Below are 25219 nucleotides of genomic sequence, written 5' to 3' on the forward strand. Positions count from 1 at the left end.
TTTTTGAGGGAGAAATTCAATTTTTCAAACGAATGATAAGTTACATTAAGCACAATTGCACAAGCTGTTATTATAATGCTTAAAAGAAAAAATAACGGCAATCTACCTACGAATGCATATATTTACAAAGAGAATGCCAATTTAAACCCGTAAAAGAATGGTTTCATCTAAGATGGATCAATAATTTTGTTGTCTAAAATTGTAGAAAATAGTCTCTCATAACTGAAACCATTTTCCAAAAATTTAAAACAGTATCTCATCACCCCCTTGTTTAACATGGTCCCTTTTCACCTTATAATCCAATCCTTTGATAGAATATCTTATTGCTGAATTTTATACATTGATTTAATTTCAATAATAATTATGAACCGGCAGTAAAAATATCAACTATCAACTGCTCATACATTTATATGTTATATTAGTCCCCATCTTGCATCAAAACAAAAAAAAAACTGCTCATACATACATATAAATGGAATTCAACTTAAGATAGAGTGAAAGAGATAGAAAGTCACCAGAGATCTTGAGGCGGCCGACAACGTTCAATTGTGCCTTGATAGTTTTGGATGAGAAATGCAATCCAAGTGAGTATCTGCAAATGAGGTACTTACAGGGATGTTCAATTTGTAAGGGATGTTATGAGTTAAATGACAAACTCAATTCAGTTACATTGGAAGGGAAGGTGGAGGGAGAAGAGGAGAAGATTAGGAATTGAAGAAATTAATTCATTACTTCATTGAATTAAATTGAATTAAATTTGGAGGTTATAGAAGCTGAAAGGGAGGATTGAAGGCCACGTGTCTTCAAAATGATGTTGCTTACGTGTCTGCCACATGTCTTCAAAATGATGTTGCTTATGTGTCCTTGAAATGGAGATGGTTATGCTTTTTAAATACTAGGTATTGATTGGAATATGACCCTAAGAACAAGATTAACACTAGTATAAGCTAAGACTTCCACATCATCTTTTTATTAATCAGATTCTTGTCGAGACCCTTTCAGATTTACTTAATTTTTCCACTTCACCCTCGTACTCATTCAAGACTCCTAAAATAAAAAAATAAAAAAATAATAATTGAGATTGAATTTACAATTTAAACGTCTTAAGTAGAGTCTTGGAATTCAAAGACTCTTGCTCATACTTTTGTCATACTCTTCCACTTAAATAGGAGGTCTTAAGTTAATACTCAATAAGACTATTGCTCAGACTATTGCTCAGACCAGCGCTAATCTTGCTCTAACACTAATAATTATATATTTATATTAGTGTTTGTGTTGGTTTAGACTGCTCGGTTATGGGTTGATTATTCTTCATTAGCATCTAAATTTGCAGGCTCTAAGTAAAGATAGTTGTGGGTCGGGCTCCAGGCTGAGCCCATGGGCCCAATCGGGTTTTTTCTACACCAAAACCGCTTGTAAAGTACGGTCCGAGTTGTGCTAAAAATTTCAAAAATGCGGCTCAGACTCCGTGTCTGACTGGGTCGGATCGTCGTGTCTATGCCTAATTTTACTAAATTTAGCGTGTTTTGTCGTGTTTTTCAAAAAAATAAGACCCCGCCATGGCCTATGACTCCGTGCTTGTGCTGGATCATATCGTGCCTTTTCATGTCCGTACCAGACATGGCTCTTTCTGTGTCGGGCCTCGAATCGATCCGGCCCATAGCCATATTCAATTATATAAGAGAAACCTGTATTCCGTATGAATTAGCCACATATTTTCTGTCAACTAACCATGAACAACATTGGTACTCATATTAGTAAATCGAAGTCAATCACAGTTCACTTTGGTCGTTTGGAGCGCGTATACTCCATTCCTAACGTGCCGGTAAAGGGACAGTCTGTTAGCTACTCCGTAGTACTATAGCTCATATGCATTGTCCCACTTTACTTTTCAGTACACGTGTATTGTGTTTTTCTTCTTATTCCACGTGTCATATACACAGAGGATTACTACGGGTCCACGATATACAGAGTACTCCATCCGTCTCGTAATACTCGCACCGTTTTGACTGGACACGCTTGCCAATGCACATCTTTGACCACCAATATCTTAAACTACATATTATAAAAACCCAATTTTTTTTTAATATTATGAAAATGTATATTAAGATGAAGCCAACAATATATTATATACTAATATTTGTTTTCATATATTAGAAATAAAATAGGGTCAAAGTGAATTATGTGAATAGTGCAAAAAGTCAAAATGGTTCGAGTATTAAGGGACAGAGGGAGTACTAGATTCCTAGCAGTATATAAGCGACGTCGTTTTCCCTTCTCTTTCTTTTCTGCCCATATTGGAAATTCGAAAGCATATTCTTCTATTTTATTTTATTTTATTTTAGAGGATTTGCATACGAGTAGATATTTTGACTTATGTTGATTATAAAAAAATCTAGTATGGCTTTCAGGTAAATATTTTATACGGAGTAGTCGGCTTCGAAAGCAACAATACGAACTTTTAATTAATAATTCGTCGTTGTCTCATGAGTTAAAAAATACTATTTACGGAGTACATTTTATTAATCAAATAGTTATGGAGTATACTTTATCATTAAATACACTTATATTGTCAAATAGTAATACGGAGTACTCTTTTTTATAAACAAACAATTGTCTTTTCTAACAAAAATGTGTTAATATAAATTCATGTTTTTATAGTTGTAGTTTTGGATTAATAATTAGGAAAAATTGATTCTAAAAATACAACCTTTAATCGATCTGCTTAAATATGGCTGATTTTCCGTTTAACTAAGAATAACACAACTTTTTAGACCTGTTTTCTTTTAAAGGGCTGATCATTAATAACTCTAATTACCCATTAGATAAAATTAAAAAGAAAAAAAAATTACATATGAAAATTATACTTTATGACGAATATAACATGCCTCGGTATGACTTATGTTTTAACTTAAGCATAAAAACTAACAAAGGTAAGAGAGAAATATATGAATAGCATCTTAAGTCAATATAAAACAATTAAAAAAAAAACTATCGACATAAATGAGATTAAAGCCACAATTATGTGGCTAAGATAAAGATCGATATATATATATGGAGTCGGTAAGATATATGCTAATCAGCTAATGCAAGTATAAAACCACCAAAAACAAAAAATGTTCTGACTAGTCATTTTCACGTCAAAGCTATTGCAATGGTTGGATTATATATGCATTGCACAAGTACTATTACAGTATAATTTATTTATTTTTGGTTTGAAATTGAATAGGCATGACTTTAATTTATTTTTTTTCTAATGCATAGTACAAGTAAATACTCCCTAGACGTAGAGCTGTCAAAAAGTTTACTCGGATCGGGTCACCTCGAATCTGAGGTTATAATCAGGTCGGGTTGTGTTGGGTCACTTTGTCATCCGGGTTCAGGTCAGGTTCAGTCGGTTTAATTTTTCAGTTGGGTCATGTCGGTTTATTTTTACATTTTCAGGCTCATGTCGAGTCATGTTCAGGTTGGGTTCAATTTTGGGTTCGGGTTTTATCTAGTCGGGTTAAGCCAATTTTGTAGCATGTAGTTTCTAGTTCGGTCAAGTTTGGATTGGATAATTATCGGGTCGATCAAAATTTAGGTCGTGTTCACTCCCATATACGGGGTCAAGATCTGGTTCGATAACTATCGGGTTTGATCAAATTTTTAACCTATGATTATTTTTTCTTATATTTTAAAAATTAATGTTCAATGTATTTCAAGTAAGGTCATCGTGTGCTCTTGTTTATACATATACTCCGTATAAAGTTAATATGGATTTCGAGTCAATAACTGATTTGGTCATCTCACAATGTTCATGCGTAAAATATTTACTCCATAGGTCGGTCAAAAACATGTTATGCCAGGTAATAATCGGGTTATGGTAATTTTAGGTCGGGTATTGAATCGGGTTCAGATCGTTGTTCAGTAGGGTCAGCTCGTTATCAGTCATCTTTCGGTCGGGTGTCGGATTCGAGTTCGGGTCATACAACATCGGGTTAAAATCGACTATCTATTTTTTCGAGTTGGGTACATGCCAAGTTACGGGTTACCCGTTTTACCAAAATTTCGGATCATGATCGGTTACAGATTCGGTCAGTTTAAGTCTGATTTTCGGGTTAGGTCAGTTTTTGACATATATACTCCCTACAAAACTTAATATAGTAAACTAACATGGCTAGGCTTAGGAAAAAGTGTTTTAACCTAGTGGTTTAGATTGACGTCATGTATTAGACAAGTCACACATTCAAATCTCTCGCCCTCAATTATAATCTATATTGTCCATGATGGTTAAAATTGCAGATATATGTGGATGATAGCCGATAGGTCACAGATCCAATATGGCAATACCCTATTATTATAATAATATAATAATAATATTTTAAAACATAAATAGGTAAATGCCACATATCACCCTCTTAAACTGAGTTAAGATAAAGAATGGGGTCTCACCTTTGCAATTTTTCACCGTTAAGGACCTAAACTTTTTTTTTTCACCGTTAAGGACCCATAAAGTATATTCCGGCCAAAATCAACTTATAATCTGAAAGTTTAGCCCCTGTGGTTAAAAGGTTAATCCCCATAGTTAAAAGGTTAGTCCCCAAAAAAACAAATGTGAACCATATTTAGTTTTGTTCTTTGATTAAAAAATAAAAAGGGTTTAGGTTAATAAATTTTAGATAGACTAACATTTTAATCCAGAATGTCCGTAGTTAAAAAATTGATACCCTTCTAAAATAATTAAACCTCATTTTCTATCTTATATATTTGCTTTAAGAATGTTTATTGTTGTATTAGCTTAGTTCATTGGCTTAGCAGGGTTCTTGGGAACAATTAATAACCTAATATTTTGGATTTCGGTTAAACTTAAGAAGGTTCATATACAACTGTAAAATCGAACTTCAATTGGATATATTTATTTATTCAATCAAATATAAATCGAGGTTCATATACTGCTATACATTCGAACTTTAGTTAGACGCTTTTACACAAGCATTTAAGTACGGCCATATAATACATGATCGGGCATAATATTAGCATCCTTCTAAAAGTCTAAACCTTATTTTCTCATTCTTTCGTATTAGCTTTAATGATGTTTAAACTTGTATTGTGTATTCTCGTAGCTCATTAGCTCAAGTAGGATTTACCCACTCATCCCAAAATATGGAACTACCTTAAAATACAATTTCACTAAACTAAATTCTTTCCCATTACAATAAATTTGGCTCAATGCAATCTAAAACTATAAAAACACGATAAAACTTGCCTGTTCCAAAACAAAGGATGTCTTTCAATCAGTTACAAGGTTCATATGCTACTATATTTCTACACAATCGAACTTTAATTAGACGCTTTTACGTTTGTGTTTAAGTCTAATTTATATATACCATACAGATTATTGCAAACAACGATAACAAGACTATAATGTTATTTCTAGTGTTTATCTCTGTTCTTAATTACTTTGAACCTATATACTCCCCTAAAGTAGTGTTATGTTCACCTTATTTCCACTTATTTCAAGAAAAATAAGTTCATTAAAGTTCAGATAAGATAAGTTCAGAAAAAATACGGGTTAACCAAGTACAATTTATAACTAAAATGAGTTTTGAATTTTTGATAAATTCTAACAAATTTTGTTAAATTCAGTTAAGCTCAGAAAAATATAAGTAAAAATCAGGTAAATCGAACGCACTGTAATTATTAGTTGCAACATGTAGCTTGATTTATTTTTAACAACCAAGCATGTAGCTTGTTTCTTACCAAACTTCCAAAAGCCACTCATTTTTTTTTCCTTATGTACGTAATCGTAAGCTTGTAGCTATGCATTTACTCTATATTTCTTAGTAAAATCATTCAAACATATCTCATTTTTTTTTAAAAATTTTTTTATGCTATGGTTAAGGTGAGTTAAAGGTGAGTTAACATGCCGGAAAGTAAAGTTGAGGTCCCAAAGGGTGGAAAAAAAAGGTGCAGATCCCAAAGAGTGAAAAACTCAAAAGGTGAGTCCCCAAACATTAGGTTAACTCCTCTTAAACTATTATCTACGGAGTATTTTATTTAAATAATAAAATCTTTCACAACATTTTCTGAACTTATATAACTAAAAATTCTTTAACATTATTAAACTCATAACTTCTATACCAACTTTCAATTATTTATTTTTTAGGAGGAAAACCCGTGCATTGTATTGCAAATTGATGGGTTCCAAATTCTAATACGTTATAAAAAAAAACACAAATTAATTTTACCTTAAAAGAACAAAATAACGCAATATGAGGCAAATTGCCAAATTGCAACAAAAAAACGAGTGAGAAAAGTGGGGGTTAGCTAGTTTGTTACTTTAACAAATTCACCCCAAAAATAAATAATAATATCCTCAAAACTTCCAAAAAACTCCCGTTGATTGTCTCCTCTTCCACTCTCCTTGTCTCTCTCCTCCATCCTTCTCTACATTATCAACGGTTGTTCCCCCAAATTCAATATCTCTCCTCAAAATTAGGGTTCGCAAATTCATCTATTTCTTCCAATTGATTACAAGTGGAAACCGAATTAACCGGACGATCGCCGACAGAGGTCATGACTTTTGTCGGCAACGGAGACAACAATAAAAACGACGTCGTCGCCGTGCCGGAGCTAACAACCTTAAGGGTCTCCGACAAAGATGAGTTTTATGTTAATTTAGTGCAATACGAGGAAGAAGAAGACTCAATGGAGGAGGATCGTTGTTTGTCGGAGCCTTCAACACCCAGAATACGATGTCACTTTTTCTGTAAATGGATTAAGTTTTTCTTCATTTTCGTCTTCGTTGCTGGTCTCGCTTTTGTTGTTTTCAAATGGATTGCACCGTTTTTAATGGACAAGGTATTCATTTTTTTAATATTAATTTTCCCTGATTTTTTGGTCAATTGCATTTAATTTATTAAAATGTGTGAATTATGTTCTAGAATTTGTTTACAATTTGGGGAAATTATGAATTATATTATTTCTGTTTGTTGATTTGATTTGTTGTTGATTTCCAGAAAAAAGAAAGTTATGATTTGTTGCCATTTTGCCAGCTGCTCAGGAGCTGTAGCTGATTTACCCTTTTCTTCCCCTTTTGCTTATAGATAAGATTTTCATGTCTTGTTTGTGGGCGATGTTTATTAATTAAGTTTGTCATAGATGCTCATAGCTTGTTTTTATGTGATGTAGTTCAACTAGTAATCATATATTGATCATATCCAATTTATGGGTAAAAACTGGTGTTTCTTTAAATAAATGAAATATCCTGCCAGAATCTGAGTCTATGAGCTCTGGATATACACAAACTTACCTGTTAGCCGACCTGAAAGTAGTAGAGAAGATGTTTTGAAAGTTAATGGATGCATAAAAGGGAAATTGGATCGTAATGTTGTGATTTTTATACTCAGTGTACAATTGATCGTAACTTTTTGGTGTCTGTTAACTGAGAGAGCAAGGAGATAAGTAGATATTGTGGAGAGGTTGTAGAAAAAGAATAGGAATTACTTATGAGGGGTGACATATTTCATAGCACCGTTTTGAGTGTGGTTTGTTTTGATCACATCGATGGAATATGAGTGCTATTAGCAAGTGAAGGGGCAGGGCTTGCATAGTTGCATTAGAAGAGGATACTCCAGAAAGGAAGTATTTGATAAGATACATGATACAGCCTCTCTTGAATGGTTGGGATCAAACTTCAATATGCATCATTATTGTTAGTGCTTAAGTCTGAAGGGGAGGAGATATAGTAACGGAAAACTGGAAAATAGGACCTCTTGTTAATAAAAACTGCAAATATTTACCTCTATAATAACTGCAAAACCTTGGTAATAAAAAAAGGTTTATAGTAGGCAAAGCCTTGGTGACAAAATCTTTTCTTGTAGCATAGCAGCATATCTTTGAGCATTGATGCGGAAATTACTGTATTTATCTTGATTTGAGTTCTTGCCTTCTTGCATCTTTTGTTCTCACAAAGATATATGTTTTGTCTCTACAGGGAATAATTCCGATTCTTAACTGGGAGAGATCTTCGTTTAGCACCCCTGTTTTGGCACTTATAATCTTTACTACAGTGGCATTGTTCCCTACCATTCTATTGCCTTCATCCCCTTCCATGTGGGTGGCTGGGATGACTTTTGGTTATGGATACGGCTTCCTAATAATTATGCCAGCTATGATGATTGGTGTTTCTCTTCCATACCTTGTCGGTTCCCTCTTCTACCACAAAATACAAGTGAGTATCAGCTGTAATGTAATAATGTACATTTTTCTTTTCCATATCATGTCTGAAAATGGAGTTTATTCTTGTATATCATTTGTATTTAATGCTTTCTCGTGCTTGAACAGGGTTGGATGGAAAAGTATCCAAAGAGAGCTTCCATCATTAGATTAGCTGGCGAGGGAGGATGGTTTGACCAGTTTCGTGCTGTGGCATTGATAAGAGTTTCTCCTTTCCCCTACATTATATACAATTATTGTGCTGTCGCAACGAATGTCAAATACGGGCCTTATATATTTGGATCAGTGTTGGGAAATGTGCCTGACGTTTTGGTTGCGATATACACGTAAGTTTTTTTTCGTCTAAAAATCTTTGTTTTGGTTGTGCGTTGAGGCACCTCTCCATTGGAAATCAATCATTGCATGTTCGTCTCACTGATTATGTTTGTGTATGTTGCTCAGTTTCTTCATAGCCCTGAATTTTGTGTTTCAGTTATATGAGTAGGATTTTCAACGAAATGTTTTAAAGAAAAATGGTAAACCTGACTTCCTGAGCATACTCATCCTGAGGCACAATTTGTTCCTTCCTTTCTAACTTATCTACACAGTTTATACCCAGAAGGTCAAGTGGGTTATCTGTTGGTTGATATACTCTATCAAAGGTCAAGTGGGTCAACTGCTGGTCCATGACGCTTGCACTCAGTTGCTAGCAGACCCAACACATTAATAAATAGCTAGCATACTTGAGCTTATTTTTTCAATGCAGGATAACTTTTTCCATTCAATGTAGGACTCATAGCGAGTTCGTTGGGGCTTTCTTCGCAATTGAACTGCTTAATTGTCAATTTTCAGGAAAGGCTCTCTTGAAATCTTCAGGTCTTCCAATTGCATAGTTTTTCATCCTATAAACTTGCCTCAGAATCCATCTTTCGTTAGAAGGCTGGATCTTCCAGCAATTTTTGGATTTTGATCATGCTTTCGTGGGAGCAAGTCAGGAAAATTAAGAAACAGAACCAACAACAATCCAATATCAATCCCTCTGTTGTTAGAGTTTAGGGAGGTCTAGATGTAGGCTGCCTGATTAGTAACTAGTCCAGACTACTACATATTGGAATGTTGAGCCCATATCAATATAAGTGCAAGCTAATGGATTCTAATGAGAATAATATATTGGTACCAACCTATGCCAGTATATGGCTGATTGGCGTAGCTACCTGCACAAAAAAGAGGTCAATGTTTATCAGTTTATGTATTTGAAGGGTTAAATGCCAGTATACAAGCATTTTTAGTCCCTTTTGATTTAAAGAAAAATCTTTTTGTATTTCAACGGATTTGACTGGAATGAATGTAAATTACCTACATATGTTTGGACGAAATAAGCGTCAGACGTGTTTGTGAATTGGATGGTATACTTTTTCCGTTGGGAAGGTAATCCTCAAACTGTTAATTAAAGAAAAAAAGGCATGATTGATCCTACTCACGTCTTGTTTTGACTGATGTCTGAAATTAACTAGTGATTACACAACAGCTCGAGTGCTATTGTAAGTTTCGTAGCTTACACTCTTACAGAATATATGACATTAACTTGCAATTTTTTTCTGGTATGAGCAACGCATGTCATGTATTAGTTTTATGTTCAAGTTCTGTATGCTTAACATGATTTGCATTTTGCAAGGCTTAATGAATTAGAAATTGTATGAGGAAACATTGATTTGACAATGTATTTAATATGCATGAGATTGAAAAGTGTGTCGGGGAAATTTCTCTAATCTGTATTGCGTGTGTGTCTGGTACTCTGGTTGCCAAAGATTATTATTTTGACAATGCGCCACTAGGTTAGGTTTTTTTCAAGGTACTTTGCCCTGATATTAAGAGGGTCTGAGGTGAGTGGGGTCAAAATGGAGCTTCATATGAGGTAGAGAGACTAGGTGTATACTTTAGGAGGAAAACATTGGAATATCTTGGTACATGCAATCATGTGTTTAGGTGCATAGACAAAATGTCATGCTTTGTTCTTTTTTTAAGAGTTGTTCCAGAGACTTTCCAGTTCTCTTTTGTATTTATATGTTTACCAAAAGGGATACTACGGAATTTAGCATTTTGATAAAAATTTTAGTGAGAAAGGATTAGAGGTGGAAGGATCATATGAATTATATTGAGACATTTCGAAGAGGATGTGAAGTGCTTTGAAAAGTGAGTTTGCAAAGCACCTGCTGAATCCATTTTTTTCAAAAGATATAGCTTACTGCCTGTGAAGTGAACCTCAGCTTAAACCATGCTTGTATTTGATTTTCTGTAGTCCTTTAATCGTTCTGTGATTTGAATTCCGGGTCAGTTCCCCAATTAAGTAGCAGAATGAGACATGTTTTTCTGTATGTTTTTGCAGTGGTATTTTGATCAAAACATTGGCAGATGCATCAGGCCAAAAGCATTCACTCTCAGCACAGGAGATTATTATGAACGTGGTTGGGTTTGCTGCGACAGTTGCTACTACAATCATCTGCACAATTCTTGCAAAAAGACGGCTCAAGACAATGCCGATTGAGGATGAGCCACTTCTGCAGTAAGCAGTTTATTCTAACAAAGGGTTTGAGAGGTGCCACGCTCCAGCACTTAGTTGGTATTTTGTACAGTTTATGGAGATTTGAATATGGAGAAGGAAATACAGAGAGAGAAGACCCTAAAGAGTGAACTATTAACAACATAGTAAACCAACAGTTATTTCTGTTATAGATTCTTTTGCAGGAGACGAGATTCATCGTCGTCTTGGTGTTCCCATCTTCCTTTGCTGCGCCTCGGAAACTAATATTGTACATAGAATCACCTCTCCACTCTGTAGTTGCAGCAGGTTGATCATGTTTTTGTCTTCTGTATCAAATTACTCCGATCTTTATCAATGCTTAATTTGCATATATAATTATCACGTGGCCAAGATTTGCGGTCTATATCTTTGTTTGCAGTTGTAATTAAGTCTGAATCTTACTATCGAAGGAGGTGGATAGAAAATGTGGCGAGTCTTGTAAGAAACTACGACAACAATTTTTACTCTCTTTGAAATGGTACAAGCATAATTCCGGACAAAATGACTTGGATTTGGTGTACGGTACGATTTGGTTAAATAACCCACAGCGGTACCACCGTACCACCATGGTGGTCACGGGATCTTTGTCCGGTACCAGCAAAAAAAAAAAGTTCAAAACAAAATTCTCACCTGTGAAGACGATTGTGGGCCGTGCCTCTTCTTTGGAGTCATGAAGGGGTGAGGGACTGAGGGGGAGCTGCGATGGCCAGCATTCGTTTCCCTTTCATGATGGTTCTCCGGAATCGCCTTCTTCTATGGAGGTTCTGCGACTTCACCTTTGATTCAGACGAGGCTTCACCTTCTCCTAGTACCACGTTAACTGCGGGAGAGTCGGAGAAATGATTGGATGCCGAATGAAGGACGAGGATGGAGAACGGGGGGGGGGGGGGGGGGGGGGGGGGGAATGGAATGATGGAGGAGGTTATGATGGTTGAAGGATGAAGGTGGGTGATGTTGAAGCGAGGTCTACTTCCAAACAGACGCGGGTTATCATGAATTAGGAAATTCTTGTGAGTTTAATGTTACTCATGGAGATGGTTCTAAATTCTAATGCATATAGGGTCATGGCTAATAATCTAAATTACCCTAATTTGTATTATGCATAAATACCTAACGTTAAGGAAATGAAAGACACATAATATAATTCTTTCATGATATCAGCTTGCTAGGGTTTTCTCTTCCCCTCTTCCGCTGTGGCCTAGCTTTTCTTCCTCCCTTCGTCGTCTTCTTCTTCTCGCCCGCCACCATGACAAACTCCAAGTCAGACGGAAAATCCTCTACCGACGGGTCTCCCTTTCATCCGGCTCTCTCAGTTTAATACGGTGTTGGAAATGCTCCCAAAATTATAGTTAGTGGGTTAATGGATCATGGGATCATTGTAGGAACTATGACTAATAAGAACAATAATTAGAACAAGCTTATCTGTAACAATGTCGTGGCGTGACACTAATCACTGCCCTAAAGTCGAATTTGCCCCGCTAAGTACACGCGGACTCGTAGCAACCGACCCCCAGGGATACACGACTCCAATCCTTCGGTGTACGACGAAGAACTAGATTGAGAACACCCTTAAGCAATGCCCAGAACAATGGTGGTTTTGTGTTTTCATTTCGGAGAAGAGGAAGAGATTATGTTTCTGTGTGTATTTTTCTGGAAGGGAAGGTAGTGTTTTATAGCCAAAACGGTTCAGCTAAAAACGGAAGCTCAATCAATTAGTCCTTGATTGATTCCGTAACTGAAGCAATAAATCGGAATAATATCTTTGACGGAAATCAAATCGTCAAAGAAATCAATTAACCGTTACGTCAATAAAGAAATCAATTAACCGTTACGTCAATCTTGCAAAGATTACATGACCAAAAATAATAACGGTTAAGAAAAAGGTGCCCCACCCACACCCGCACCACTCGCCCTCGCCCGAGCCCGGTGCGCGCGCGCGCATGTGTGGTTACTAGACCCACCTCTCTAGTCTTCTAACAAATCATTAAAGGGTAGTGGGATATTTAAATAAGGAAGCATGTGGGTTTTTTTTTATCAATGTGGGACAATTGATTTTCCTTCTTTTGAAGCATCCCTTTTGGAGGAACACACTCCAACAATCATGATTAATCATATTTCTTAATTTTAAATACATGAATATTATTAGTAGGTAGTAATGGGTTATATTATTTATGGGTAGTAATGGGTTATTCCACATAATGTACTACTATCTAGGAGTATGTTTTATGAGCCTATAAAAGGTTGTTTGATGTAACTTAATCAATTGGATTGAATGAAATAGTAGTTTAATTTTGCTACATTCTTTCCCCTCTCTCACCTCTATTATTAATTTCAACATACGGGACATGAGCGAAGCTCTTTAAAATCCATTCCCGTTCGCACAAGGTACTCCATCATATCAACCCTCCTCCCATGTGTGTTCTTGAGTATCCTACAAACCATAGAGGCTACCAATGTTATGATTTGTCGTCTAATAAAAATCACTATTAGTTGTCAGGTTTATATTCGATGAGGGTGTTTTTCCGGTTTCCAACTTACATACTCCTAAATCTCATGAATAAGCATTTCCTAGGAATTTGGTGATATTGTTTGGTTAAACAAGGGGAGTAAATTCCCATGCGAAGTTCCACTCACCTAGGAGAACCTATGTAAGCAACTTCCTCCATTTTGTAGGAAGTAGAACTTCCTAGGAAGTGTGACTTCCATGATCTTGTCAACCAAACAAACCTAAAATCTTCCACTTTATAGGATGTTATACTTTCCATGGTTTTTCATGTCAACCAAAGTACCAAACATCACCTTAGATAATGGCCTTTCACAGTTTCACCATATTGAATTTATCATTGGAAAAATTGTGATGCAAATAATTCCAGCCATTCCCCCCACACCAAAACGTGGCCCAAAATGCATCCCAACACACCCAACCCCCCCACCCCGGCCCACAACTGCCGAGGTTCCATCTCCTCTGTCAGCACGTGGGCCGGCCCAGCTAGGCAATTTTCAATAGGCCTCTTCCATGCAACAGGCCAACGAACCGAATCGGGAGATGTTGCAGTTTAGGCAACAACATCGAATTGATGTGGATCATAGATTCATAGGTGCGTGCTCTGAAATCTCTATTCTCGTTACTCTTTTTTTTGGTTGAGAAAAAGCTTTGGCTAGTTCACTAAACATGCTCACGTATTATTTATGAGTTCTTTGCCTAACGGTCAAGACTGATAACCCCCATACGATAGATCTCAGTCTCTCAGGTTCAAATCCTCCGCATCCATTTATTATTTGTAATATTGCTTTCGTTCTCATTCGCACTAGAAAAAATATGATCACAAATTAACTGCAGTAAACATGATCAACTAATAACTACACGTGTATGAACGATCATGATACCTTAATTATAGAACTATACTTTTTATTTAGTACTACCTTCGTCATTTTTATTATTTACGTTTTTATGTCATATATGCGAATTTAAGAATAATAGCAAAAAGTGTTGATTCATTTATTGTTATAACCGATGGGGGAATCAAGGAGGAAATATAAGTCTACGAACCTAATCAAAAGGAGGTTTTATCGTAAAATTAATTGACAATAAGAGGAGTAACCCACTTAGATTTTAAACTATAAGATCTTTAATTAATTTTCCGACGTAGGACACAAATACTCGCACTTACTTTATAAACCGACATATGTTGTCTTTGAATTTAGGAACAGGAGTATACAACTATGAGAGAACTTCAACATTCAATGCTTGAAAGCTTGGGTTTATTATTGCTTGATCATCAAATATATTATTATTATTTATTATATACTGTATAACTTATTATTTACTATTAATTTATTATTAATTACCATAATTTATTATTTATCCTTTATTATTATTATTATTTAGTTATTAATTATGAATGATTTTTTATTAATTATTAATTATTATTTGGTATTTTATAGCTCCTATTTCTTTTATTTCTTTTTTAATTTTTAATTTTAAGTTAATGTAGTTTCTTGGGCGGCAAGCTAGTTACGTATATAGTACAATTATTAGGACTATTAGTAACTATCTATATTATATTAGCTCTCCTATTACTAGTAGGTTTAGGGATTATTTGTACCATAAATTAAATACTCTTGCATTGGTGAGACTTAGAAATGTTCAACGGGCCGGGTTAGGGCCGGGCCGGGCTGAAATTAAGGGTTGGGCCGGGCTGGGCCTAGTCTAACTTTATTCTGGACCGGGCTTAACGGGCCCGGGCCAGACTGTATTTTATTCGGTCTAAATTTTCTTCAAATGGTAGTACTACTGAGACACTACTCGATCGATATTCGACAATCATCAATCATGTATTTCCATATAGCTCTAGAAAAAACTGTAGAGATAGAGTCTCGTCACTTTGGTCATCGTCTTCGAGACAACATCATCTCCAAACTCATTAAAGACGTGGAGGGTACTTGCAGCGAACGTCATGGATTTGTGGTGGCAGTTACAGGAATCGAGGATATTGGCAAAGGTTTAATTAGGGATAATGGAACTGCCTTTGTCATTTTCCCTGTCAAGTTTAAATGTCTCGTCTTTCGTCCTTTTAAGGGTGAGACCGTTCAAGCTGTTGTTACTATGGTTAACAAGGTATGTTATTGTATTCGATTCTATCCTAAATGAGTCCTAAATTTCTTCATTTAATCGATTAAGTTTTAATTCTTTTATTAATTCATTTGTGATCGATTCTTGACTTGTTGTAGATGGGATTCTTTGCCGAGGTTGGTCCTGTTCAAATTTTCGTGTCTAATCATGTAAGTTTCTACTAATTACTTTCGTTTCGATTTCTTGATTTCAATCGAAAACTCTAAAATTGGTTTTTAATTAATTAGGTTAGTTCGATCGATCTTATGATTTAAATGGTTCTTGTTACAATTTAATTAATGCAGTTAATACCCGATGATATGGAATTCCAATCTGCAGACACACCCACTTATTCTACTTCAGATGGTTTGGTATGTATATATGTTGTCTTTGAATTTGATTGTAATTAATTGTGATGTTTATCTTCCTTTTAGTAACTTTAGTTTTATCGTTGTGTCCAATTTGATCTAATATAATATAATCTATATACTCGGTTTTAACAGGTTAAGATTAAGAAGGATACTGAAGTTCGACTCAAAATTATTGGTACTCGGGTTGACACCAAAGAAATCGTACGCATCCCTCCAATTTTTCCCTTCATCCAATTCGTTCTTACCGTGCATGTCTAAGTTATAATACAAATAAAATATGCAATTTTTTCTTACGTTTAGGTTTAGGGCTATTGACTATATGATGAGTATATATGTGCCTCTAAGTAATTAGTATATATAATAAGTGATATTGTGGGATGATGTTGAATTTCATCATATATGCATGTTCTTTCGGCTCTAAGTTTTATCAATATATTTCATATCTTCCCTTAATTAATTAATTACTGATATTTGAAGTACGTCAACTATATACTTACCTCAATCTTTTTTAACATTTCGCAGTTTTGCATAGGCGCAATGAAAGAAGATTACATGGGTGTGATATAGTAACCCTCACATGACGCAATGCATGGAGCTCTTAATTCATGGATGTACGGGTTGTTAGATGTTTTATACTAAACAGTAGTACTAAATAGTGGAAGTGGAGCTAAACTCTTGACTTGGAAGGTATAGTTCCTTTGGGAATCATAAAAAGTTCTCTTTTGAGAGACACCTCCAAGGACGAGTAAGACTTTTTCCCTTCAAGAGAGGGTTTATGCCTGTTATAAGCTTCCGTTTATGTTTTTACGCTTTACAAGCTTACCTTTTATCCTAAAAGAAATAAAAAATATTAGATTTATTTCTCATGCATCACCTATATGTTTAAGTGTATTTGAGATATTACATGCTACATTTTGGCCATTGGAGTAAACCTGTGTAATCTAGGGTAAGTAATTAGTATAAATACAATTATTATCTAATGAGAATATTGAGCTCAATACATTAGTGCTAATGTGCTATATAGAGATATGCTGGTATGAGATATCCCATTTTAATTGTAAACTAGTGGTTCTGCTTTGATTCTAAACACCTCAACTGACCATATATATTAACACGTACACTTTCCTACTTCACGATTGGTTGTTCTATCGGTGATATTTAAGTCACATATATCACCAAAGTACATATATAGTTGACTGATAGAACGATACAAAATGTCTTGTGCGCATCCGGTATATAATAATAATAATAATACAAATTTATATCATGGTAACTTTTACCTAATTTTTGTAAGTTTTAACCTTTTTTTGTGTAAGTTTTAACCTTTTTTTTATTAACATTTTGTAACTTCTACGGTAGGAAACTAGAGTTGTGTGTATATCTACGGTAGGAAACTGGTATATGCCCGGACATCAGCTGTTCTACTTAATCTTCTTCTTTGGCCTTAACTGCAAACCAACAACACAATTTTTCAATATCAAACCAACCTGGTTGTTGTGGCCACATCTCTTCTTCCTACAGCACGAGGTGCAAGCGAGCATAGCATCTAAAAGATTAAAATATAGTTAATAGTTATACTGAGTAGATACTTTAGCAAATACTCTGTAGGTCATAGTCATAAACTATTTCAACTATGACATTTTGGTCGGTTATGAAAGGACTATTTACCGGATCAATTAAGTTCTAGGATTGAAATAATGAATGTAAACAATCATAGCCAAACAAAATTTATAAACATCAAAGTCCTACATGCAATAACAATTGATAACCAAACACATAATGTACATATGCTCACAATATTGAGTCTAAGCTCGACAGTTACTATACTCATTGCAAGACTAAAAGAGTCTTTAGTAATATGAGAATTTCCAACTGAATAGCAAAAGGACTATGCACAACAGATAATCTCAATGCTGATCAGCATTGAAAGCTTGTTAAAAACACATCACACAACTCCAAGATACTTACTTGCTACAAATCTATCATCAATAATTTCACCACTGATCCCCATAACCAGATGAAGATAGAGAGGACTCTGCAATTGCACAAGACTTAATAAAATAAATCTAAGGAATGAATAAAATCGCAACTCAACTAATTGGCATGCAGAAATATGTTTAATTACTGTGCTTAGTGTATCACTACAAATTTTCAAGAAATATAAATTATTTTGATCAGATGTTCAACTCGATTGACATACTTATACACAATTAAGTAATCAACCCAATAGAAAAAGGCAAAACAACAATAACAGATAAGTGATTCAACTAACCCTTATGAATGTTGTAGTCAGCAAGAGTACGATCACCTTCAAACTGATTTCCAGCAAAGATCAGCCTCTGTTGGTCGGGTGGAATGCCTATCATACAGAAAGCAATCATTTACCCTCTCATTCGATACAACAAAAACCAATGCTTAAAATATATGTAGACCATTTAACATAATAACACTATTAATCTATACTCACTATGTGCTCAATAAGCACGCCAAAAAACAGAACACAATCACATGTTCAACAGAATTATCTTACGAAATCCAATTCCCAATTAGGTTTGCCACATTAATCTCATCATCGCCAGATTCAATGGCACATTCAGACAGATTTCCAGATTTAAATTTAACTTACGAAATCCAATTCCCAATTTGGTTTGCCACATTAAACATGAACTATGAATATAATAACTTTGTTGTCGTCTACTATATTCAATTACTAAAAGAAAATATCAGTTCCCAATTTACGGTAGGTTAGAACACTTTGCCAAAATCAAGTTTATACCAATTTAGATTATACCTTTACAATTACCCAATTCAAATTTCAATCAACCACATACAAAATATCAAAACATGAGCGAAATTAATTCAACTTCAATTATCCAAACTCAATCAATCAGAACGATTTAAATCACACCCGTGTTATAACCCACATCAAAATTCAATCACCAAAAAACAAAATTCAAATAAAATTACAACTTTTGACAAAATTCAAATAATATTACAACTTTTGACAAAATTCAGCAACTAAAACCCATAAAGATTATACCTCGGAATTGATGGAAGTGATGGGACAGACAGCGGTCGTCGGAGGTTGGGAGGCGGTGAGAAAGGCGGTACGTTAGAGTCGAAAGTAAATGGAGGAGATGAAAGGCGGTAGGAAAGACAGTACTTTGCTTTTGCGGAGTTCCCGATCTCTTCAGTTATCCTGCTCTTAGTTTTTTAGTTGAATAATAATATTTTTGGTGATTTTGGAGTATATTGTCACATGACATAAGTTTAATTGGGTTTCAATATTTTTTTAATTTTATTTTACATAATTAGGTTTCAAAGTGACGCGGCTAAATACTTAATAATTGTAAAGAATACAAGGCCGTTAGGTAAGGTAATAGTACTCTCTTATGGGGAGTTTGGTATGGGGTATTCAGAAAAGGGAAAGAAAATGAGAATGAGATGGGTTGATTCCCTTTGTTGTTGTTTGTAATGTCATTTTAATCATTCCCTTTACCCTCTTCGGCTCTTCTTACCCCCAAACTCCTCTAAACTGATTCCCCACACCCGCCATGGTATTTGCATTCCCTTTCCCTAAACTACCAATGCACCACCACAACCCATACACCACCACCTACTTCCCAACCACCACCCATACACCACCATACAACTACTGTCCAATCTAATAACGCCGTCATTCTCACCGGCACCCTCGTCGGAACCAACAAAACCACCACAAAATCTCACTAACCAACCATGAAACCCCACCCCAACCACCGAAAGCACCACCCCAAACCTCCAAAAATCCCACCAAACCTCCCGGCAACACTAAAACTACTGGAAACCACAACCCATACACCGACAGCCCACCCCAAACCCCAAAAATACCATCCAACAATCGAAACCCCACCCATTTGTAAATGTTGATGAAGATGGTGATAATAAGGTGAAGTAAAGGGTGAAGAAATTGAAGTTCCCTCATGTATACCATCTAGATTTCCTTGTTGAGTGGATTCTCAATTGTAAAACAAGTAGATCGAACTGCTATTTCATGTCTTGTTTGTCTCTCCCTTTTGCTTAATTCTACTTCTCTTGGTTCTTCACTATTTAATTTGTCCAGAAGTGTGAATCCAGTGCTAATAAGGAATTGGCGGCAAAAGCAAGAGAGAAGAGGGGAAGGGTGGTGGTGGTGGTGGTAGAAGGAAGGTTAATATGGTAGGCTGGTAGTTGTACATTGAGATTTTTTTTTTATTTCTAAAACAAACAACTTGGTAAATCTAAGGGTTTAGCTTTCCATTCTCTTTCTATCGACACATGAGATACATATGGTATAGTCTTTGGAATTTTGAATCAACATTCATATGGCAGATTGAAGATAGTTTTTGGGAGGTGAAAACTTGTTGAAGAATGGAGCACGAAAGACTTGAACCTAGTCCCATAGAAATAGAATAGAACATGACTTGAAGATCGTTTACACATTACGAGAAAGACAATTATAAGGATTAGGAATCTGACATATCTATTTCCATCTGAGCTCTTTATATAACTTAGAATACTTTAGAGCATACGACGCCTACAAAAAGAATCATACTTCACTATTTGGTAGAAGAGATACATTTCAACTACCCGCCATAATTTACATGAAACACAGATAAATAACAACTAATTTTCCGCTTACTGTACTTTCCTTTCTCCTTGACTATCACCTAAGCTTTACAAATTACACGAGGTTCTTGATGGTCACGATGGATGATAATAGAAAATTAGCAAGTGTAATTAACTTATTACCAGTAAAACCTACTAATACATGTAAACCGAACCACTGCCTAGTGTAGGGGAATAGTAGGCAGTGGCTCCTGGGGCCTCCTGTCCCAATCAAGTTCAAGTCGGGCAATATTATTAAACTAAGGAAGGAGTACGTACCAGTAATTTCCAACCGCTTCTCGGGACTCCCTTGGTATAATTTGAGCATCCACATCCTTCAAGCAATTGGCAAGAACATTAAGACTTCCGTCTCACCTTTCACCAAATTAAAAAAGGGTATTTTTTTAGAGAATTCTTTCTAGCTTTTCCTTCATTCGCTGAACAGCAGCTCTCAAGGTGTCCTCATCTTTGCAAAATGTAAATCTCACAAGATTCTTGCCCTCTTCAGGGTTCAAATAGAAAATACTAGTTGGGATTGCCACTACCCCAACTTCCTTGATCAGATACTCACAGAACGCAACATCATCCATCTGGCCGAAAGGGGTGTGATCTACTATCACAAAGTAGGTCCCGCTTGATGGGAATACTTTAAAACCAGCTTCCTTCAGTCCTTCCACGAAAATCCCTTTTTAACCTTGTAATCCTTCTTCAACTCCTCGTAATATGAGTCCGGTGCTCTCAGAGCAGTTGCTGCGGCATGCTGCATGGGGGTCGAAGTAGCAAACGTGAGGTATGCTTGTGCTTGCCTTACTCCCCACGTCAAATGTGGGGGTGCTATGGCCCACCCAATTTTCCACCCTGTTAGAGAGAATGTCTTCGCAAGGGAATTTATGGTTACAGTACGCTCATGCATGCCAGGAAGAGATGCTATGGAGATGTGATCCGTTTCAAACGCTAACTTGTCGTACACCTCATCAGAGAAAACCAAAACATCATTTTCAATGCACAAAGATGCAAGGACATCAAGTTCCTCTCGAGTAAACATCTTTCCAGTTGGGTTATGAGGAGTATTTATAAGGATTGCTCGGGTGTTCTTTGAAATTGTGGACATGAGCTCATCAAGAGGTATTGCAAACTCTGGGGGCCGCAAGGTGATGCCTTTAACTTTAGCACCAGCCATTGAAAGATTAATTTCATAAGAATCATAAAATGGGGCAAATAGAATGACCTCATCACCAGGATTTATCAATCCAACATGGTAGCAGCAATGGCTTCTGTGCAACCTGAGGTGACAGTGACTTCCTTTTCAGGATCAACTGCCAGTCCTGTGTCTCTTAAACCTCTCGGCTATAGCAGAGTTGAGGTCAGAAACTCCATAACCACGAGCATACTGGTTTTTACCATCATTAATGGCTTGAATAGCAGCTTCTTTCACAAACTCAGGTCCATCAAAGTTCGGAGATCCCTGGCCAAGGTTAATTGCTCCGTGTTTGATAGCTAGCTGGCTCATCTGTGTGAAAATTGTAGTGTTACTCTTCTCTAAGCACTTCGCAACCTGTTAATTGCCCAAAAATTAATAAGAGGAGAACTCTGATACATGAATTTAAGAATCAAAATTAGATTGATTCTTTATTATAATATACTTCATGTTGCAGCTAAGACAAGGTCTCACATCGTAACAAATTCACATACAAATAAGAATACCAAAGGGCCAAAGGTCCAAAACAGCAAAATAGCTTGTGAAGTAAAAATTCCACCAATATGTATTCTCAAGTCACACAGGAGAGACTATACGACACGCTTGCAAAGTACTCCGTATTGATGTAATGAGCATAAAAACTTATAAGCCTATAATGCATACATCACAGGTCCTTCGATGCTGCCTCACTCCCATATTTCAATAGGATGAAATTCAAGATTCTATTTCATAATTTCACTGAAACAGTAACAAAACCTCACAACACTACTGGCCTAAAAGGGAACTGATTTGCCTTCACCAAACAGGATCATGAATACAAAACGGAGGAAGGGCAATTTGTTTAGAAACTGAACAAGGAAAGAAGAAAAAGGGTGTCCTGGCGATTCTTCTATTTATTGGATTGATCCCTTTTTCACCAACTAAGGCAGAAGTTGGACCGTACATGAAAAATTTACAGCATCTTAAGCCATGCAAGATTGGATTAGCTGTGACCTCTTTACTCTTGGGGGAAGCGGAACTCACGTGGTAACAACTAATTTGTTATAACAAAACGATAATGAAGAACAATTGAGCAATTCAACCAAACATGAAGAAGACAAGAAGATTTTACTGTGGAAACCAGATTGACGGAAGAAAATCCACCAATTCACTATAAAGAACATGATAATGATGATGAAACAATAATATTTGGAAGCTTTTCAACAAACCATGAAAGTTTCCCTCTCAAAATCTCTCTCACGTAAACCGCAAGTGTTTGAGATTCTCAAAAGGCTACATCTTTGATTTAATTCATACAAGCATACCCTGCATGTGGTTCAAGCTACTTCCAAAACTGTTAATTTGATTGATGCTTTCCCATGAAAAATTTATACAATATTTATTAGGCATGACAGAATGTTTCTTCTAAGTATTAGTTTCAGTCCTCTTAGGTTACAAGTCGTACATCTTTGATCAAAAGAGCTATTCTCTTCGTATGAATTTTTTTTGACACTTTTTGTCACACTCATACATGTTCTACACTTCTACTTGCCAAGTATATTATTAGTGGAAGAATTAATGTGTATTTTTCTTCTTTTAACACTTAATAGTTGTGATTAATTATGACATACGTTGCATGTAACATTTATTTTGTGATGATTCCTGTGGAAGCCAAGAAAACAAAGCCATGGAAAAATTATAGATGACGACCGTTATAAGGCACCAATATGCCATAAAATGTAATTGGTGATGTAAATAGTATTTTTGTTCATTTTTAATTGTATTGTGAATGGGGTTTTGCTAATTTCTTGACAATGTGAGCAGTACCGATAATCTAGCTATTACTATCTTATTAACCAACAACAAATGGAATTGTAATTTGCAAAAGACTTGTGCAACGTGCAGGCCTCTAAACTAGTATTTATAAAAATGCTTCATCTCTGTGACCACAAATGACAACAATCCAATAACCATGTAAGTTGAAATTGGTCAATTACTCGGCATAAGCCGGTTGTAAGCAGATTACATCATTATAGTGATGGGAGAGCAACCAAAGTAGCAGCATAGTGCATCAATTAGATTCAAAAAAAAAAAGCAATTGACAAACAAAGCCAAATCCAGATAATCTAAAAGATGACATGCTCAAAAATTGAATCGCCTCGACAAATGAGTCGAGTGGATCTTTCTGTCCTAGAGGAAAATAATTTGAAATGAAAGAAATATTAGCAATGGAAAGCAAGTATCTAGCAATGGATAATCGATAAATTAGGGCATAAAACCTAAATCAAACCTAAAATGACAACTTAAAATGAAGAACTAAACCTAAATCATAGATTAAAATGAAAAACTAAATTAATTCCAGAAAAGAGAAGGAAGGAAGAAGAAGAACCTGAGGAAGAGCTCCAGCAAGCCTGCGAGTATTTCTGGGAATCTTAAACAGCGAAATCAAATTAGAGGGAGGGTGGGAATAGAAATGCCGAAATGCGCATTGCAGAAAGTGTAAAATGACTACTCCCTCGTTCCCTTGCTACTCGCACTGCTTTCTTTTTCGGGTCCCCGTAATATTTACATTGTTTCTATAAATAATTTTTTCACTGATATTATATTATTTCTCACACTTACTTATTAACCTACCTACATCTCTACTCCTTACAAAAAAAAAATCATTTAAATACTCACACCCCCACTCACCATTCCCCATCCCTTATACATTTACACTATCTATATTAAAAAAAATATATATATACCACACTATCAACTACTCCCTCCGTCTCTTTTTGTTTTTTACGTTTTACTTTTTGGGTATTTCAAAATGTCTTTACATTTCCTTTTATATTATCACATAAATAACTTAGTATTGTATCAAAATTTGTGCTAATTATTATTTTAACCAATTAAATTCATTGGATCATTTAATCTCTCACACTTTTCAATTGGGACATTAAATTTTTCTCATTTCCCAATATCAGAATTTTGATAAAAGTGAAAACATTATAAATAAAAATAATTTATCTTGTTTAAATAAAAAAAATTGAGGAATCCCGATGCAAATTAATTATTCGTTAAAACGCGTGAAAAATACCAAACGTAAAAAACAAAAAGAGACGGAGGGAATAATACTCATTAAATTAATAAGTCAATTCAAATATCTAAACTCAGCACCGGTCAAACCGGTGTGAGTATTAAGGGACAGAAGAAGTATATCGACTTTAATGAGAAAGGTGGAAAAGAGGAGTAGAGAAGGTTATTTTTGTAAATTGACGAAACTTATTCTCAACTTATTCCATCAACGTACTGTACGTATCAAATAAGGGACTATCAATATTTCTACAAATTGCCCATATACATTTATTTAAAAAAACACACACACTAAACAAGTGATGCATTTAAAAGCTCTTAATACGAAAGTATATTCTTTAAGTTGGTCTTGTATCAGATACGAAATAATATTATTTTTACTAGAGCGGAAAATTTGTCTTGTTGGCTGGTTTTGTGTCGAATTATAAACGGGTTAGAAAATCTCAATATTAAGTCAATAACCCTATTTGTATGATTAATCATGTCGTATCATGTTGACACACTTAATTAAACGCGTTGTAAGCTCTTGGCAATAACTCTCTTTTTCGTGTCTGGTTCGTGTCGTGTCGTGTTGT

General features: G+C 35.4%; 2 protein-coding genes and 1 pseudogene across 2 annotated transcripts; 2 read left to right on the plus strand and 1 right to left on the minus strand.

The window, feature by feature from the left end:
* The first annotated feature begins 6347 nt into the window (after window positions 1–6347).
* Window positions 6348–11124, plus strand: LOC110784381 (uncharacterized). Its single transcript, XM_021988833.2, has 4 exons — window positions 6348–6843; window positions 7979–8215; window positions 8329–8546; window positions 10586–11124. The coding sequence occupies exons 1-4, from the start codon at window positions 6559–6561 to the stop codon at window positions 10764–10766; spliced, it is 921 nt and encodes a 306-aa protein (XP_021844525.1). The 5' UTR covers window positions 6348–6558; the 3' UTR covers window positions 10767–11124.
* A 3740-nt stretch (window positions 11125–14864) lies between these two features.
* On the plus strand, window positions 14865–16622 carry LOC110784380 (DNA-directed RNA polymerase II subunit RPB7). Its single transcript, XM_021988832.2, has 5 exons — window positions 14865–15398; window positions 15512–15562; window positions 15698–15763; window positions 15896–15964; window positions 16286–16622. Exons 1-5 carry the CDS (start codon window positions 15063–15065, stop codon window positions 16328–16330), a joined length of 567 nt encoding a protein of 188 aa, XP_021844524.2. The 5' UTR covers window positions 14865–15062; the 3' UTR covers window positions 16331–16622.
* Window positions 16623–16832: 210 nt separating this feature from the next.
* On the minus strand, window positions 16833–24278 carry LOC110784314 (uncharacterized; annotated as a pseudogene).
* Window positions 24279–25219: the final 941 nt, after the last annotated feature.

Source organism: Spinacia oleracea, chromosome 6 (genome assembly GCF_020520425.1).
Source record: "Spinacia oleracea cultivar Varoflay chromosome 6, BTI_SOV_V1, whole genome shotgun sequence".
Classification (NCBI taxonomy): domain Eukaryota; kingdom Viridiplantae; phylum Streptophyta; class Magnoliopsida; order Caryophyllales; family Amaranthaceae; genus Spinacia; species Spinacia oleracea.

What these genes read in the sequence shown, in the direction of transcription:
- LOC110784381 (XM_021988833.2), top strand. Translation starts at nt 6,559, where the DNA reads ATGACTTTTGTCGGCAACGGAGACAACAATAAAAACGACGTCGTCGCC. An exon ending in CACCGTTTTTAATGGACAAG is followed by an intron (nt 6,844 to 7,978) that starts GTATTCATTTTT and finishes TTGTCTCTACAG; the next exon opens with GGAATAATTCCGATTCTTAA. An exon ending in TCTTCTACCACAAAATACAA is followed by an intron (nt 8,216 to 8,328) that starts GTGAGTATCAGC and finishes GTGCTTGAACAG; the next exon opens with GGTTGGATGGAAAAGTATCC.
- LOC110784380 (XM_021988832.2), top strand. Translation starts at nt 15,063, where the DNA reads ATGGTAGTACTACTGAGACACTACTCGATCGATATTCGACAATCATCA. An exon ending in TTGTTACTATGGTTAACAAG is followed by an intron (nt 15,399 to 15,511) that starts GTATGTTATTGT and finishes GACTTGTTGTAG; the next exon opens with ATGGGATTCTTTGCCGAGGT. An exon ending in GGGTTGACACCAAAGAAATC is followed by an intron (nt 15,965 to 16,285) that starts GTACGCATCCCT and finishes AACATTTCGCAG; the next exon opens with TTTTGCATAGGCGCAATGAA.